Below are 17,387 nucleotides of genomic sequence, written 5' to 3'. Positions count from 1 at the left end.
AGGGTGTTCCATGTCAAATGACACGCAACAAGAGGATTAAAATCGGATCTTATTATTGGTGTATGGGTAATCTGGATATTTAAAGAACTACGGAGTTGATAATTTGACTGATCAGATAGAAAAGAAGACGTAAACCTAAGGGACCTAGGAATATCACCATGGAGCTGAAGAAAAGCGAAAGACGCACAGGAAAAAATATAAAGTTTTTTAATATCGAGTAACGGTTTAGTTGCCGAACGATTTACATCCTTGATAAGATTTATAGCTTCATCATAAGTATTCGAAAGCGGTTTGAGAAAAGAAGGGAAAGTAGACATCCATATGACTGAAAAATAGGAAACATAAGAATGAATTAAGCTATGAAATAGGATTCTTAGAATTAGTCCTGGAAAGATATATTTTAGTTTTCTTAGAATACCGAGGTTTCTGAATACCTTCATTTTAATCAAATCAATATGGTGTTTGAAAGATCAATTTTTATATAGGAGGATACCTAGGAAACGGACATGGCCATCTTTTGGTCTACTAATAAAGCCTTTGGATATATGAATTTCAGATAATTGAGGGCAAGCCTGGGATATACGAGAAAAAACTAAAAAAATAGTTTAGAAACATTTAAGGCAAGAGAGTTAGCATCAAACCAAATTCAAACTCTCTCAAAGAGGTCCACTAACTTTGTACGAACCTAATCCTCTGTTCTCCCAGAGGTAATAAGGGTGGTATCATCGGCAAAAGTAACAAGAGAATCCGAGGTATGCAAACTATAATTATGGGTAAGGGAGACTGTTGGATGACATAGACGACAGCAATAAAGAAATTTTTTATTTCTAACTGCAAAAATTAGGTCATTTATATAAATAAAAACAGTGCCGGCCCTAAGACTGACCCTTGAGGGACCTCCTGGTCTAGACTTGATGGTGAGCGAAAAAATGGATCAACAGAAATTATTCTACCAGACAAGAAAGACTTGAACCAATAAAATGCACTACCTCTTACGCCAACATGAGAAAGTTTAAATAGCAGAACACTGTGGGTTAAAGAATCAAAGGCTTTACGAACATCCAGAAACAAAGCAGCAGGAATCAAATTGGAGTCTATGGCAGAGTGAGGATAATTCAGTAAAACTGTACAAGCATGCTCAGTTGAATGATTTGCCCTAAAATCAAATTAAAAATCGTGAAAAAAATCTTTATAAGTAATAAAACTATCAAAACGAGAAGGCATCTCCTTCTCAAATATTTTGCTTAGCACAGACGACAAAGAAATTGACCGATCGTCGGATTGATCATCTTGTGTTCCCCCCTTATATAATATGATGACTCGAGCACGCTTGAGACTACTCGGGAAAATACCATGCTGAAAGGAGAGGTTAATAAGTTTTGTTAAGGGATTAATAATGGAAGGAAGTATGAACTTAATTACTTTAGTAGGAATATTATCAGGGCCAGAAGACGAACAATTTTTCAATCCAATAACAATTTTAGCAATTTCTTTCTCCGTCACTGGTTCCAAAAACATTGACTTCATACAAGGTGGCCCAAGATAAGACCTGAAGTTGAATCCTGACGGAGAAGAACCAACAGCCGAAGCGGTCCTTTTACCAATATTCGCAAAATATGAAGTAAATGTATCTTGAACATTCAGTTCACCTTCGATGATTTTGCCATCGAGATCCAAAACAGAAGGGGCTGATGGAGACTGAAAAGAGGGCCTAAGCACAGATTTATAACCTGCCAAATTTTTCGTGTATCTTTACCACAATCTGAAAAACAATTAAAATAATTCTGGGACTTGGCCTTTCGACACACAGAATTATAAATATTCCTATAAATTTTAAATCGCTGACAGCAAATAGCTTTCATTGAAGGGCTAGCAGACTTAAAGGCCCTCCAGATATTATTTTTTCTCCTACAACTCCTAAGGAGACCAGGGGTCATCCAAGGATTTAGAGGAAAAGTATTCTTAGACTTACGATTAGAAGGTGAAACAGAACAAATACCAAGAACAGCATCTTTAATAGACTCATAAAAAGTATCAAATAAATTACAAAAGTCAGAATCACTCTCAAAACCACCCCAAGAAATGTCTGCCAATCTTAACCTAAGAAGCATCAATTCCACTTCACCAAACCTAAAAGGCCTCTTACCAGACTCACAAGTCCTCTCAATAGTCAGTTTATCAAAACATTATCTAGAGTAAACAGGGAAATGATCGGAAATGTCGCTCACTAAAACACAACTTTGGATCAAGGTAGCCCTACAGAAAATATTGTCTATCAGAGATGACGTACTCTCTGTTATGCGAGATGGGATACATACAGAAGGTAAAGTACCTGCGGCAATCATGGACGACAGAAAATCCAAAGATACAAAAGACTTTATATCCATCAAGTTTATATTAAAATCTCCCATAATAAGTAATTCAGTCGACTGTTTTAGGATGGTATCCAGTAGATCATTAAGGGTGTGTAGAAACAATGGAATAGAGCCACTAGGAGATCGATAAATAATACCAACAATTAAATCCTTACCTCCACATTTAATATCTATGAAAAGTGACTCAAAGACACCTTCAATATTTCTGGATAAATCTATTCTAAGAGAATATGGGAGATTATTAGAAATATACAAACCAAGACCACCCTTGGCCATATTTTATCGATTCAGTCGTTCAATTTTATAACCTTGCAAATCCAAAAGCATATTATTCTTAGAATCTAAAAAAGTCTCGCATAAACCAACAACGTCAAGTAGCTCATCAGAAACAATCTGTTTTAGATGGTCAATTGAAGAACAAAGACCCTGAATATTCAACTGGAGCACTGAAAAATATTCATCCCGCTGGACCGCATCATTCAGAGTAAATACGTATTTAATCATTACTGCGTGGTTCATTATATTCAATTCACTATTGACATGCCCAATAGAATTAATAATAATGCTTGAAACATCTAACAGGTTATTTTCAAGCTCAAAAAGTCATTCTGAAACTGGGGGTGATCCTAATTTGCCAGTAAAAAAAAGGCAACAATTTTTAGATATGGAATTAAATCATAAAATATACATCCACAAAAAAAAAAATAAAAAAAAATATGTATATCTAAGCACAATCCGCGAATGATCGAATCTTTCGTATCATTGATTGACCAGGTGGTTTGGCCAAAATTTGCCCGCAGTCAGTCCATACATTAAATTTACCGAAGCAATCTCTTGCCGAATTTAAAATTTCACGACGCTTTTTTGTTAGCGATTCTGATAAAAATATTCTACTCTTTGCTAGTTTCGTCTTTGCTTTGAAAACAACTCGAGCTAATTCCACATTTTTGAAGCGTATTAGCACTGGAGGCACTTTAAATTGATCGTTAGAGTCATTCAAACTAAATCAATAAACATTTACAATGTTATTGACTTCAAAACCAGGGACCAGCATCTTGTCTTTAATGATAACCGATACTTATTTAGATCATTTCCAGGCCTTTGCCTTACTCCATTCATCACTAAGCAATCCAACATCTTTTCTTGTTCAAAATCATCCAGTTTCGATTCCAATGACAAAATCCTACTTTCCAAGCTTTTAACCATTGCAAATAGTCCTTTGACTGATTTTTCTATTTCTTGGAATTTTGGGTTGTAATCAATGGAAATAGCATCATGAATTTTTTTACTATAATATCAATTGCTTGATTTGCTGTATCAGGGTCTGATGGTTTAGCCTTAACTTGACGGGAAATCTCAGCTGTAAGAGTCGCTTGTGTCCGATTTTATTCATCCTGGGTAAAAGCTGTATTTTGCAGGATTAGACTAGGGGCCAGTGAGTCTTCTGCAATAACACTCGCTGGGTTTAATGCTAGATAAGTAGGTGATGACGACTTATAAACGTCTGGAAACGAATCTAATTCGGTAAATACTTTACCAACATCTTTTCCGTTCTTTTGCGAGCACTAGGGTTATCCGAAAGTAATTTGAAATCAGACTCTGCCACTTGGTGCTCAGAATGATCGCCGTAGCAAAAAACTGTATATCTCCATAATCCTTTCGCTCCACTTTTTGACTGCAAAACAGTTGCTGGCCAAGGGAGGTAACTTTTGAAACTAGTGAGAACAATATCAAAAGGCTTGAATTTTGACATGAGGGTAACAATGAAAATAAATAATTACTTATCTTTGAGTTGGCCAATTAATCCAGTAATTTGCAAATAATTTTAAGGAATTGCAAGTAGTCCAATTATTTCAATGCACGATTCAGATGATTATAATGCTGAATACTAATCCAAAGCCACAATCCATAAATAATCCTTAAGCCGTAATCACATACAAGTCACTTGTGCAATCAGATTTTAGCTTAATAAATTTCTTTTTACGCAAAATCAATTGGCTCCGTGCCTAGGTTTATCCACAAGTAAAAAGGTAATCCATGAAATGTACTTTTTTGTTTTAAGATGTGAACTGGTCAGAGACTGAATGAGTACTTCTGTATGTATATCATCTATAGTTTTAAAATCATCCCTCCCTACTGGCTATACTTGAGCTATTGAATTCAATCCTTGGAATTTTTTGAATATGGACCTTCAGGGGACGGTAAAGAGCAATATCAAATCTAAAAAAGAGCATTTACTGAATTTTATGTGTTTGTATATCATATATATTCATTAGTTAAAAAAAACACCCCTCTCTGGTAGTTATTCTTAAATTTTTGAATTCAGTCCATGGATTATTTTTAACCCTAGCCTTAAAATGATTATTAGTAGAATATGTATTATGAGTACGACTGGGTCCATCTCTTCTTAAAAAATTTTTTCTCTTTGTGAACGAGAAATGGATAGACAGAGTATTGTAAGGAAGATGACAAGGCTCCATGCCCCTTGGAGGGAGGGGGGTCAAATTTTTAAGGGGGTAACTTGTTTTTACTTAGATTTTTTGTGAGTAATTGGGACCATGAAGCTCAAAGTATCTTCCTTGATTTAGAAATACTCCCTTTCTAAATGTTTTTATTCGCTGTTTTTTTGTAATAATTAACTCCAAAGTGCTTATTCTATGTAAGTATGTTTTCTCTTTTCCAAGTGTTTTTTTAAACTGTGATATTTTATTTGTATTGATTAAAATATATCGAGTACAACAAACACAGCTGATTGTTAAATTCCAAGTGTTTTAGTGGCTGGCTGAGTACCATAAAAATTAATGAAAGCACTTTTGAGCATAACAAGCTCAATTATTTGGTAATTCCCAAGTGTCTTAGTTGCTGACTGAATATGAAAAAATTAATAAAGGCACTTTTGAGCACAAAAAACTCAGCTAGTTGATAAATTCCATGTGTTTTACTTGTGGGCCGAGTACCATAAATTTTATAAAAGCACTTTTGAGTGTGATAAACTCAACTAGTTCATAAATTCCGTGTGTTTGACTTTCAGGTAGAGTACCGAAAATTTAATAAAAGCACTTTTGTGAACAAAAAATTCAGCTAGTTGGTAAGTTCCAAGTGTTTTGGTTACCGACTGGGAATAAAGAAATTAATACAAAGATTTTTGAGCGCAACAAACTCAGCTAATTGGTAAATTCCGAGTGTTTTAGTTGCTGGCTAAATATCTTAATAACTAATGAAAGCGCTTTTAAGTACAAAAAACTCAACTAGTTTGTAACTCCCAAGTGTCTTTGTTGCTGACTGAATATAAAAAACTTCATAAAAGCACTTTTGAGTGCAACAAACCCAGCTAGTTGATAAATTCCATGTGTTTTACTTGAGGTCCGAGTAACAAAAATAAAAAAAAAACAATTTTTAGCACAACAAACTCAACTACTAGATAAAACTGTGTGTTTACTTGCAGGTAGAGTACGAAAAATCTAATAAAAGCACTTTTGAGTACGACAAACTCAGCTAGTTGGTATATTGCGAGTCTTTTAATTGCTGATTGAGCGACACAAATTTAATGAAAGCACATTTTGAGTACAACAAACCCAGCTAATTGATAAATTCCGTGTGTTTTAGTTGCTGGCTGAATACCAAGAAAATTAATGAAAACACTTTTGGCTACAACAAAGTCAACTAGTTGGTAATTTCTAGTTGTCTGATTTGCCGACTGAATATCAAAAATTTATAAAAGCACTTTTGAGTACAACAAACTCAGCCAGTTGATAAATTCCGTATGTTTTACTTGCCGGCTGAGTACCATAATTAAAAAAAACACTTTGTAGTACAGCAAACTCAGCTAGTTGATACACTCCGCGTGTTATGCCTGCAGGTAGAGTATGAAAAATTTGATATAAGTACTTTTGAGTTCAACAAATTCAGCTAGCTGGTAAATTTTGAGTGTTTTAGTTACCGACAGGGTATATAAAAATTTAATAAAAGCACTTTTAAGCACAATAAATTCAGCTAGTTGATAAATTCCGAGTGTTTTAATTGTTGACTGACTATTAAGTACGACAAACTCAGCTAGTTGATAAATTCCAAGTGTTTTAGTTGCTGGCTGAGTACCAAAAAATTTAATGACAGGACTTTTTAGTTCAAAATACTAAACTAGATTGTAAATTCCAAGTGTTTCAGTTGCTGGTTGAGTACAAAAAAAAATTAATAAAAGAACTTTTGAGTACAAAAAACTCAACTAGTTCGTAATTCTCAAGTGTTTTAGCTGCTGACTGAGTATAAAAAATTAATAAAAGCACTTCAGTACAACAAACTTAGCCAGTTGATAAATTCCATGCTTTAGTTACAGGCTGAGTACGAAAAATTTCATACGCACTTTTAGCTACAACAAACTTAGCTAGTTGATAACTTCTGTGTATTTTATTTACTGGCTGGGTACCGAAAAATTTAGTACCGAAAATCTCCAAAAATTCTAAGTCGCCAAAAATTCTAAGTCTCAAAATATATTCTAGTCTTAGTTACCGACAACTAGGCTATATTGAGTTAATTGATTTCAAGTTAGATTCATTTGAGTTCACTGAGTGTGGAGGCCCACGCTAAGTGAACCTAAATGAACCTAACTTAAAGGTAAAAAAAAGGATAAGGATGCGGCACTAGACCCTCAGGGTCCAAACCGGTGGTGCTGATCTCTGTTTCGTAGCCCTTCAGCCAGGAAGTGCAATGGGGGGCTGGGGGCCAGCCAACCTATGCTTTCGCAAACCCTTCCTGTTTACCTTCCCCAGATTTCTCCAGGTACCCATTTAGAGCTGGGTTGACTCTGGCTAAGCTTACAGGGTCACACCACTGACCCGCGTCCCAAACTAAGAAACTGACCACACCAGGGATCGAAACTTGAAAGCAGTTAACTCATTGTAACCTTCCACATATCAGAACATTCATTAAATTTTTGTTAATCAGGCTGCAACTAAAACACTCTGAATGTACCAACTAGCTGAGTTTGTTGTACTGAAGAGTGCTTTTTGTTAAATTTATTATTGTATTAAATACCCAGTCGGTAACTAAAACAATCGGAATTTACCTACTAGACTTTTCTGTTCTAAAAAGTGCATTTATTAAATTTGTCGTACTCTACCTGCAAGTAGAACCCACAGAATTTATAAGCTACCTGAGTTTTTTGTACTCGTAAGTGCTTTAATCAAATGTTTTGTACTCAGCCTGCAACTAAAACACACGGCATTTATCAACTGGCTGAGTTTGTTTACTAAAGTGTCTTAATATTAAACATTAAAATATAAAGCATTTAGCATTTTTAAAGCATGGAAGCATTCAGAAAGGGGATATTTTTAAATCAAGGAAGAAACTTTGAGCTTCATGATCCAAATTATTCAAAAAAATCTAATTAAAAAAACAGTTATCCCCCTCCCTTAACAATTTGAGCACTACCCCCTCCCTGCGAGGGGCATGGAGCCCCGCCATGTTCATTTCAATACTGTGCATATCCATTTCTCGCTCAAAACCAGAAAAAATATTTCAAGGGGAGATGGACCAAGTTGTACTCATAATACATATTCTACTAATAATCATGTTAAGGCTAGGATTAAGAAATTATCCGTGAAATGAATTGAAAAGTTTAAGAATAACAAATGGGGAGGCTGTTTTTTTAAACTACTGAAAATATATTATGCACAAACACAAAAAATTCAGTAAATGCTCTTTTTTAGATTTGATATTGCTTCTTACGGTCCCCTGAAGGTCCAGGTTCAAAGTATTCCATGGATTGAACTCAATAGCTCAATACTAGCTATTAGCAAGGGATGATTTTAAAACTATAGAGGATATACATACAATTCGGTAACTAAAGGGGACTTAAATGCCATTTGATTAACTGAAAATGTGTAAAAAATAATCCTCACCCACTAAGCATACTGCTAAAATATATAGATAGCAAACCTCTTATATATTAGAGTCCTTGTTAAGACTCCTTTTATTATACATCCTGTTAGATTTAGCTCACTTCATCTAATGAAAATAACTGGAACGATCATTCTTTTATATCAAAATATGTGTCTGAGATACATTACACAACGGGAGTACATTGTGCTTGTATCGATGGCATTGTTTCAGCGATAAATAATAGCTGACATACATTTCCAAGAATTGTCTTATCACCCGGAAATTGTGATAACGCCATATGTTTAGGGCTGCAGTTAAACTCACTGAATGGTTTCATCGAGAAAATATGCATATATTGTTTCCAGAAAATATTAAAATTCTCCAACAAGTTTTTAGCTGGATACGATGCACTAGCAACTCCAAAAGCATATTGGGTTATGTGTGTCGTTAAAGTAATTGGATATGTGTTTCGTTAAAGTATTGGGATATGTGTGTCGTTAAATTCACGTAGAGGACACTATTTATCTCATTGGTACTTGGCTAAACTGCATTTGTCAGGTGTGCAGCCTTGGGTTTATCGTATATTGGTTTATCTTTGCCTCTAAAAACCTTAGTAGGGGGAAAGACTTATATTTATGCGGTAATTCTCTATTGTGACGTCATTAGTTAGCTTTATTTTTTTAGAATTTCAGGTTTAGATACATCATAGAGACAATATAAAAGGGGGTTATTTTATCTTGTGGGATTCCTTGCCAAGATCGCCATTCTTATCTATGCATATATTAGGCCTTTCCTATTTTTTATCTAAGGGAAAAATTGGTAGATTGCCTCCTTGTTTACGGGTAAACAATCCCTGTCAGTTCTGTTTCCAAAACACTCTCCTGCAGAGTGTCACTTGGTGTTTACAATCTAGCAGATTGAATATTCCTAAACACCTCCCACAGACTGCCACCTGTTGTTTACTTCAGTGAATATTCCAAGAGACCTCAATGTCTCTATATATTCCAAAAGATCTCAAGGTCACTGTATATTGTTTACGACCTACTGGCAAATTATTTACGGGTTAAGGATTTTCTATTTCTACACCTCCAAAGACTGGCACCTGTAGCTTACGACTTCACAGGATTTTCCAAAACATCCCCACTGACTCTTCCATATACGTTTCTTTTCCTTTCTCCAAAATTGTTTGCTTTAGAAACTAGCTGAAGCAACATTTCTAGTTCTGAAACTAACTTACATATAGAGACAACACAATGGATATTAACATGGATCAAAGTTTTGAAATAGAAATATCGTTTAACTGTGACTGTATTATCTGTAAAGGTCATTGGCATAACTTCAGAAACTTGAGTTAGCCTTTTGCAGCAAATTCCGAACTTTTGGACAGTGGAATAGATGCAGAGAATTTAGAAGAGATGAGGAGAAAAATCTAGGATGAACTGAAATTGTTACGAACATCAAGAATGGAGAGAAACCAATATTTCTTTAAGACAAGCTCATTATTTTAGGGAGTAGAAGAGTGACCAATACCATAAGACGCTAAACAAAGAAAGGACACCCTCTATATTCCAAGAAACATCAAAAGCACAAGGAAGCTCTCAGAAAATTAGGTTTGATATGACAGAAGGGGATCAGGAAGACAAACATAAGAGACCCAGAAAAGAAACATCACTGCAGGGATAGCTCACTGTCTATGTAGTAGAGAAGATTCCCATGAAAGGAGTAGGATATATAAGGCTCCAACATCCTTCCGGAAGAGCTCAACTTCGTCTACTTACGCAAAAACTCTTTATAGATAGCTTTTATAAGAAGTTTTTGCTTTATATATACAAGATATTTGGTTTTTGCCTATTATAGATAGGAAAATGTGTTTTCCTATGAACTTATTACACTCTTTATAGATAGCTTTTATGAGAATTTTCTGCTTTACATATGCAATATATTTTTTTTCCTTTTTTTGTCTTATATCAATGATTTAGCTTGATTAATTAATTTTTTTACCTAGGTTATACCTTTATAACAGTTTTTTTTATTTCTAACAATTTAGAGATTTTAGTTTTAAAATCGAAATAGTGCTTCCTACAAAGACCACCATACTTTTCTTGTAAGACTATTTTTCATGCCAGCCCTAAGAACCCTTCAATTCGTAACTTTAGCAAATTTTCTTTTTTGGCTGAAGCATAATTTTCAAGGATGATTTAGCCTGACTTGTTTTCCATCCCCTCACTTTTATAGCCCCCACGTTTGTCGTCCAATATTGCTCAGAAAATTTTAATTGCAACCCACTTCAAGATTCAATTCTAACAGATTGACGCGCAGATCATCGTGCAGAGAGCAAGGGCTTTGGGTGAAATTTCCCCAAATATGTCAGTTTAATATCACAATAGACTTTGTTTAGCCCAAAGATCTGAGGGTAGAAGTTTTGAGCTGATGATAAGAAAAATTTGGCCCCTTTTGGGCTTCATCTTCCTGGAGACTATTTACCCGAACAATTTTTTTTTTAGACTCCCCTTAGCCATTTACATTTTCGAGGTCCCTTAAAATAAGCCTGTAAGTTTTTTCACTGGGTTGATTTTAAGCGTTTGGGCTTTCGTCACCTTTTTTGTCCCAATACCCAAGGTGCCCTATACTAAAGGTATCTGATATACCGCTATTCCTTTATCTCGTTCCGAAGCCTCAAGGTTTTAAATGTCTTTTGAACTTTGGTTGGCAGGAGCCAACAGAGGGATTTTCAGGAATAATATACTCATGAAGATCGTTCTGGATAGAAGTGCAATACCGTTGCAATTAGATAATAGAAATTAGATAATAACCTTGAACAGTTAGATAAAATAAATTATCTAAATCCTTTAGATAATCTTATTTTACAGATTTATGTACTTTTTTTTCACACCCCTTAACTTAAGCACAGACAATTCAACCTGGCTGAAACATAAAACGAAGGACGATAACTAAATATGCCAAATCTCTCGTCTCTCTCCCTCTACCCCACGAAATATAAACAAACCGTACTAGTTAAGAGCCCCTTATTCAATTTTAACCCTAATTTACCATTTTTCACTCCTAAACCTAGTTTACCCCACAAATCTTTCGGAAACTTATCATGGTTGCAGCAGTTAACTGTAACCTAGTAAAGAGGTTTCATACTTAATGAAGAATGGCAACTATTATTTCTATTTGTCTTAAAAGTAAAAGTTTATTGCGAAAAGAAATTTATGGTGATTTCGAAAAAAGCATGAAACCTCTCGAAAATGGCGTCAGATCAAAATGAAAAGTGTACCTCTGGAATGAGCATGGTTAAAATCCTACTATCGCGGAACTACCGTCCCCTTCCCCCTCCTTGAACAACAAGGAAAATGCCTTTTTTGCATGGGTAGCACTGATCTGTCTCCTGTTTTTTTTTTTTTCTTTATATATTTTATTTATTTTTTTTTTTTTTTTTTTCTTTTTATTTAGCGGTTTACCAGAACATCGAAGAGAGATGTTTAATGGCTCATCCAAAAGCTATTTTTCTTATCTACGTTCTTTTTATAAGTTTCACCATCTGGAAGTGCCATATGGCACTAAATGGCACTTTTGTGCCATTTCTCAACGGGTGGGGCTAGCAGGCTACAAGAAGATCTTGGACAGATTTTGAATAGATCATATAAAAGATATTGTTCATTTCTACGTTCTTCCTATAATTTCTACCATTAGGAAGTTCCAAACGGTACTAAAAACGGCACTTTTGGTGCTATGTCTCAAATGAAAAAGCTGAGGCTAGTGGGCTACCAGAGCTCTTTAGAGTGAGGTTTAATGGCTTATTTGACATCTATTGCTCATACCTATGTTATTTTTATCAGTTCTACCATCCGAAGTGTGATATAGCACTAGAAACAACACTTTTGGTGCTAATTCTTAAGTAGAAAATTTTGGAAGTATAAAACGATATCACTACTATAATTATGGTCCAAAATCCTTAACTGGAGCTTCGCAAGAACACCTCCCGTGTGTTCTTCCTCTAAGCCCTTTAATAAGTTACGCAATTAAGGTACAAACAGCAATATAAAAAATTAGATTATTAGAGGCGTGGTTCTATTAGTACATCATCGGACTCTAAATTAGAGTGTCTTACGTTCGACTCGCGCTTATTTTTTTTTTTTTTTTCAATCACGGTTTTGTCCCTTATATGATTATTTTTAAGATACTTTCACGGTTTTTGTAAATGTGATGCACTCATCTTTTTAAAGCATGTCCCGGGGAGGTATTTTGTCAAGCGTTTTGATTCAAAATGGAATAGAGGTCATCCAGTTCATGGTTTGCACCGACATTCTTAGTAGATCACTAAATCCAAACCCCAACGAATGGCGTAGTTTTGTCAAAATCCTGTGGGGGGGGGGGTGGTTAAAGTTGGAGCCAATTTTTCGCAAATCAAGTGAAAATGACAGAAAACTGAAAAACGATCCATATAGTAATAAAAAAAAAGTAAAGATGTACTAAAGAAAACTGGCCTGTTTCAATGGATGCTTGAATTATGCAAGCTTATCTTAGTTTAGATAAAAATTTTGAGAAACTAAATTTCAGCTGGGGGAGGGACAAACTGGGGTCTGGGGGAAATCTGAGGTCTGGAAGGGGCAGTTTCCCCTATACCCCGTAGCAAATTGATCCCAACCCCTTGCCACTTAGGGGTTGGAGCAGTTTAGGCATGTAGTTCTGGAACCACTGAAAGTTGTAGGCTATATTAAAAGAAGGATTACTTATTGTTATACTTACTTATTAAAAATATTTACTTATTTTCACTGTTTAATTGAATGGATAAAACTATTTGTAATTTATAGCCTATAGAGAAATCATGGTACTAAAATCCTATTTGCATTTCTTTTTTCTGTGATATTTTTTAGTTTCCAGGTTACATTCTAACTTTTTTCGTAGGATCTTCCCCCCCCCTCTCTCTCTCTACACACAGATCTATCACCCCTTCTTAACTATAGACCACTTTCATTATGAAGCAAATCACTATAGTTAAATAATTTTTCAGTAAAGCACTGGTTTTCCGTAATCCTACAAAAAAAGGTAAATATCACCAGTTGGTTTAATTAAACTAGTTTCATCGATATATGTTAGTTAGGCTGTGAAGCAATATTTTTATTAGTTTTAAATTTCAACTTCGCTCGTTACTTCCCTCAGAAAAACTTTTTTTTTTAATAAATTATAGTCAGGTTCATGCATTACACCTCAATGAATGAAAACTACAATATGAAAAACAAAAGAATGAAGCCTCACGATCACATTCTCGCACTCCACTCGGCAATATATAAATATCGGAAATTTGAATATTTTTTAGCTATTTCTAAGTGTAAACTTTCACAATATTAATTTTGGATAACCTTTTTTTTAATTTTATTTATTTGGAATTACCAACGTAGCTACATGGAATGATGGCTCTTTACTTGGCAGTTTAGCAAACCTATTGGCTGAATTTATTTTTAGACAGCAAGAATCAATGTGTTATAAGAATTATTAGGGGTAGATGATACTATCTCTCATCTTTAGACTACATCCATCAATACAGGGTAACATGAAATTCTTTATGAAGAAGACGGTACAGAATTACTTAATAATTAAAGAAAAACTATTGCGCTTCTCCATAATCCAAAAATTCAGAAAAAAGAGGCTTTGCCAAAAGGAAAAAAAGACTAGACCGTATGAGTGTAAAGTTTGTGCTAAAACATGTTCTATCATCTCTCGTTTATCTACTCTCATGAGAATTTACACCGTAGAAAAGCCTTATGTCTACAAGATATGTGCAAAACAATTTTCTCACAGCTCTATCCTATGTACTCATATGATATTCATGCTGGAGAAAAGCCTTATACCTGCAACCTCTGTAGTAAAATATTTTCTTTAAATTCTAATTTATCTACTCATATGAGAGTTCATGTGGCAAGCCAAACGCCCATTTTCAACAAGAGGAAGAATAGACCCCCAGAAAATCAATTTTTTAAGTTGATTTTGAATCTATTATCTTTATGTACTATAATCTAGCAATAGATTTTTTTCTTGTTTTTTTTGTTTTGCTTGTTTTTTTTTGTCTTACGTCGTTCATTTAGTTCCAAAGAAAATATATAGCGGTCCCCTTTCTGTTGAAAATATTTCTGCATCCTTTGAATTTTTCCTGTGTAAGTTGACTTTTTCCGGTTTTCCTGTGTAAGCTATTTGCGCAGTTAAACTGCACAAATAGCAGTCTGTATTATACGACTATATACCTGTTATATTGAATGGATCCAGGTTCAGCGTTGGATGCAGCTAGGTTCTCTTTGGGTAAAATCCGAATAAGCAAGAGCAACAGCCAACAGACACGTAAGTTTCAACTCTTCGCAAACTTCAAAAAAGAATTAAACTATTCCCATACGTCTTTGCTTGTTTTGTGGTGCAATATATTTTTGCTTGCAAGTGGTGCTCACATTGAAAATGGCAAACTTTGTCATTAATAACTTGAGCACAACTTGGCGTTTTGGAACACTGTCATTGATACTACGTGACAATAGTAAACTTAAAACGAGCTACTGACAAGAAAAATCTATTTTAACAGTGGTTTCAAAAATCTCTATTTGGATAGAGCTTTTTAGGATAGACCTGTATTCTCAATTGGCTGCAATTTTTACGTAACCGTTTTTTCTCTAAAACCCCGTAATTCAACCAAAAGTAATAAAAATACACAAAATTCTGGGAAAAACCAATTACGTTTCCTATTTAAACAGTGGTAAAAATCCTTAAACTGTTCCAACATTTCAAAAAATCTAAAAAAGCCAAACTTCGAAGTGAAGTGGGTGTTTCTCAGGTTAACTACAAAAAAAAAACAGTCGATGATTTTAAGCCCCTTTGTCTATGCGCACCTGGGGAAAAAAAAATGGAAACTATCATTCTAGTTTATGTAGATTTGCAAGTATTGAAAAGCTGTTATAATAGTGGGTTTTACTTCTTTGTTATCAGTTTTTATATCTGCGTGAATACTTTGATTATATGATCTTAATTTTACATGATAATTTTGTCGCAAAAAAATATGCGTTGAGCTCCTTTTAAAGGAGCCTAGCAACTGCTTTCTCGTAATCTCTACTGTAAGGGCGGACCTGAAAACCATTGGAAACTGAAACTTTTTTTTACAAACAGTAAGTTGTTTGATGAAGGTAATCCAGTTAAAATTATTTATTGATGCCGTATCAGCTCTGGTAGAAGTAATTTTTACAAGTAATAATTAACGACTAGATTTTTTTTTTTTTTTTAGGTGACGACAGAGAATACAAGATGATCCAAAGAAAACGAAAGCGTTATACAAAATCAGACGAAGGGGCGAATCTGGTCATCGGCAAAAAGATAAAACCACCTGTTGACTTTATGGATGATGCCAAGTTTACTGACAAAAACAAGGGAGCCCAATGGAAAGTTTGTGAAAGTCGTTGTACAGTAGAAGTGTGAATAAAAATTGCTTTTTTATCTATAAAATGATTCGAATGACAGAATACCCAGAACAGGTTCTTGTAAGCCTTCAGAAGGAGTTCCCCTCGCTCGAAGGAAATGTTGAATTTACCCATAAGTCTTTATTTTGCTTTTATTTTATACCACATATGTAAAGAACTCTTCCTTAGTTTGAAAGTATTTTCAGCAGAAAAAGAATCTGGGCAGCCCCAAACTGGATAAAGCTTACTGCTAAAAGAAAAATAAAACTGTCATGAAGCTTTTAAATGAATCAAGATAATTCAGGCAATTGCAAAACTTTTAAAAGTGTTTAAAATTTCTATTTTCTCTCTTTATTCAGCCATAATAATGTTATCCCTATATTGGAGTTGTTTTCTTTTTTATTTTTATGTATCGTTTGTTATTATTTTAATTGGATTTCCTTTTGGTTTCGATGGGACATCGAGGTTGATAACGATGGAAATTGAAAAACTCTCATATAATGAAAACTAAATAGGTGTTTGCTGTTCCAAAAATGTATTATTTCTCTTTTTTGAAAACCAGGCGAAGGTAACAGACTCAGTAGATTTCTGGTAGATTCATAGAAAACATCAGTAGAAAAAAAAAGTAAACCTTCTTCAACAGGTGTCATTGGACAAATTTCTCTTGAAATTTGTTCCTAAGATTTTCAATGAAACCTGCAAAAAGTTATTAAACCCTGAATTTTAACATAATTAGGGCAGCTGTCAATTTTTATATTTTTCCTTTTTTGTAACCTGTGCGTGGAAAAGAAAAATAAATCAGATCAGACATTCAGTATTTGTGTTGCTTGCCTTCTTTACTGTGTCCACGACCGACTGATGCAACATACACAAGCCCCATTGCTGTATAAGAGAAAGTAAACCTAATTAATCATTTAAATGTTCACTTATATGAGTCTATATAATGGTTTATAACAAGATAATAGGCCAAAGCATTGTGTTGTCTTTTAGCTATTTTTTAGCGGTCGTAAAAACTTTCTTTTATATTATTGAATAGTGGGGGGCTAGCGACGCCTAATAGGGGGCGCCTTGTAAACCCTTATTGCAGAATAACGTGATTCCCATTTTTTCTATTGTATTTACCAACTTCTAATTTATTGCCTCTAAAAAGACGCTGTCATAATCCATCAGCCTAGGAGTCCGTTTTAAACTTTTATAAAGGATATATTCCCAATTATTCATCAAAGTGACGGCCACGCAATGTGTCTGCAACGACACGCAGCCTTCTATACATCCTGGAAAGTCATCTTGAAAAATTGTCCAGATTACAAACGTGCAATTTAATCTTGTCAATTTTATTATCCAAATATGTTTCGTTTATTCAGAGACGATGTGTTGCTCAGAATGTTTAGCCTATTTTTATTATTACATTTTCTTATGCCAAATTTCAAGTTTGATTCTCACAGGCTAGCGTAGCCTCTTGTATTTTTGCAGCTTCTTAACCATTGCGATTTTTTTCGGACCTTTAAAATAACGGTAAGAAAGACACGAGTGGGCTTTACAGTCCCTACCACCGGTGCTGATGTCCATTTCAGGGGGCTTTTGGGCCACCTCGACTATCTTCAATTGCCAGGTTTTTCTATCAGAGTCAACGCGATAGCGTGGCCTATAGTAAAGGCCATAAGGCTCCAATTTTTTTTTTTTCCCCAGAGGTACTTCA

The 17,387-nt window shown here is 34.6% G+C and overlaps 1 protein-coding gene across 1 annotated transcript in view; it reads left to right on the top strand.

Moving 5' to 3' along the window:
- LOC148942772 (cell adhesion molecule Dscam2-like) overlaps positions 1-16,584 on the top strand; it is a 551,837-nt gene extending 535,253 nt beyond the window's left edge. Inside the window, exon 29 of the mRNA XM_089101980.1 lies at positions 15,517-16,584. Within this exon, the coding sequence (XP_088958106.1) occupies positions 15,517-15,707 (191 nt within the window). The 3' untranslated portion in view covers positions 15,708-16,584. The remainder of the gene's footprint in view (positions 1-15,516) is intronic.
- Positions 16,585-17,387: the final 803 nt, after the last annotated feature.

This window comes from Artemia sp. Qi Xiang Cuo, chromosome 16 (genome assembly GCF_049724085.1).
Source record: "Artemia sp. Qi Xiang Cuo chromosome 16, ASM4972408v1, whole genome shotgun sequence".
Classification (NCBI taxonomy): Eukaryota; Metazoa; Arthropoda; class Branchiopoda; order Anostraca; family Artemiidae; genus Artemia; species Artemia sp. Qi Xiang Cuo.
The sequence above is the reverse complement of the archived record's forward strand: the minus strand, read 5'-3'. Positions and strand labels throughout refer to the sequence as shown.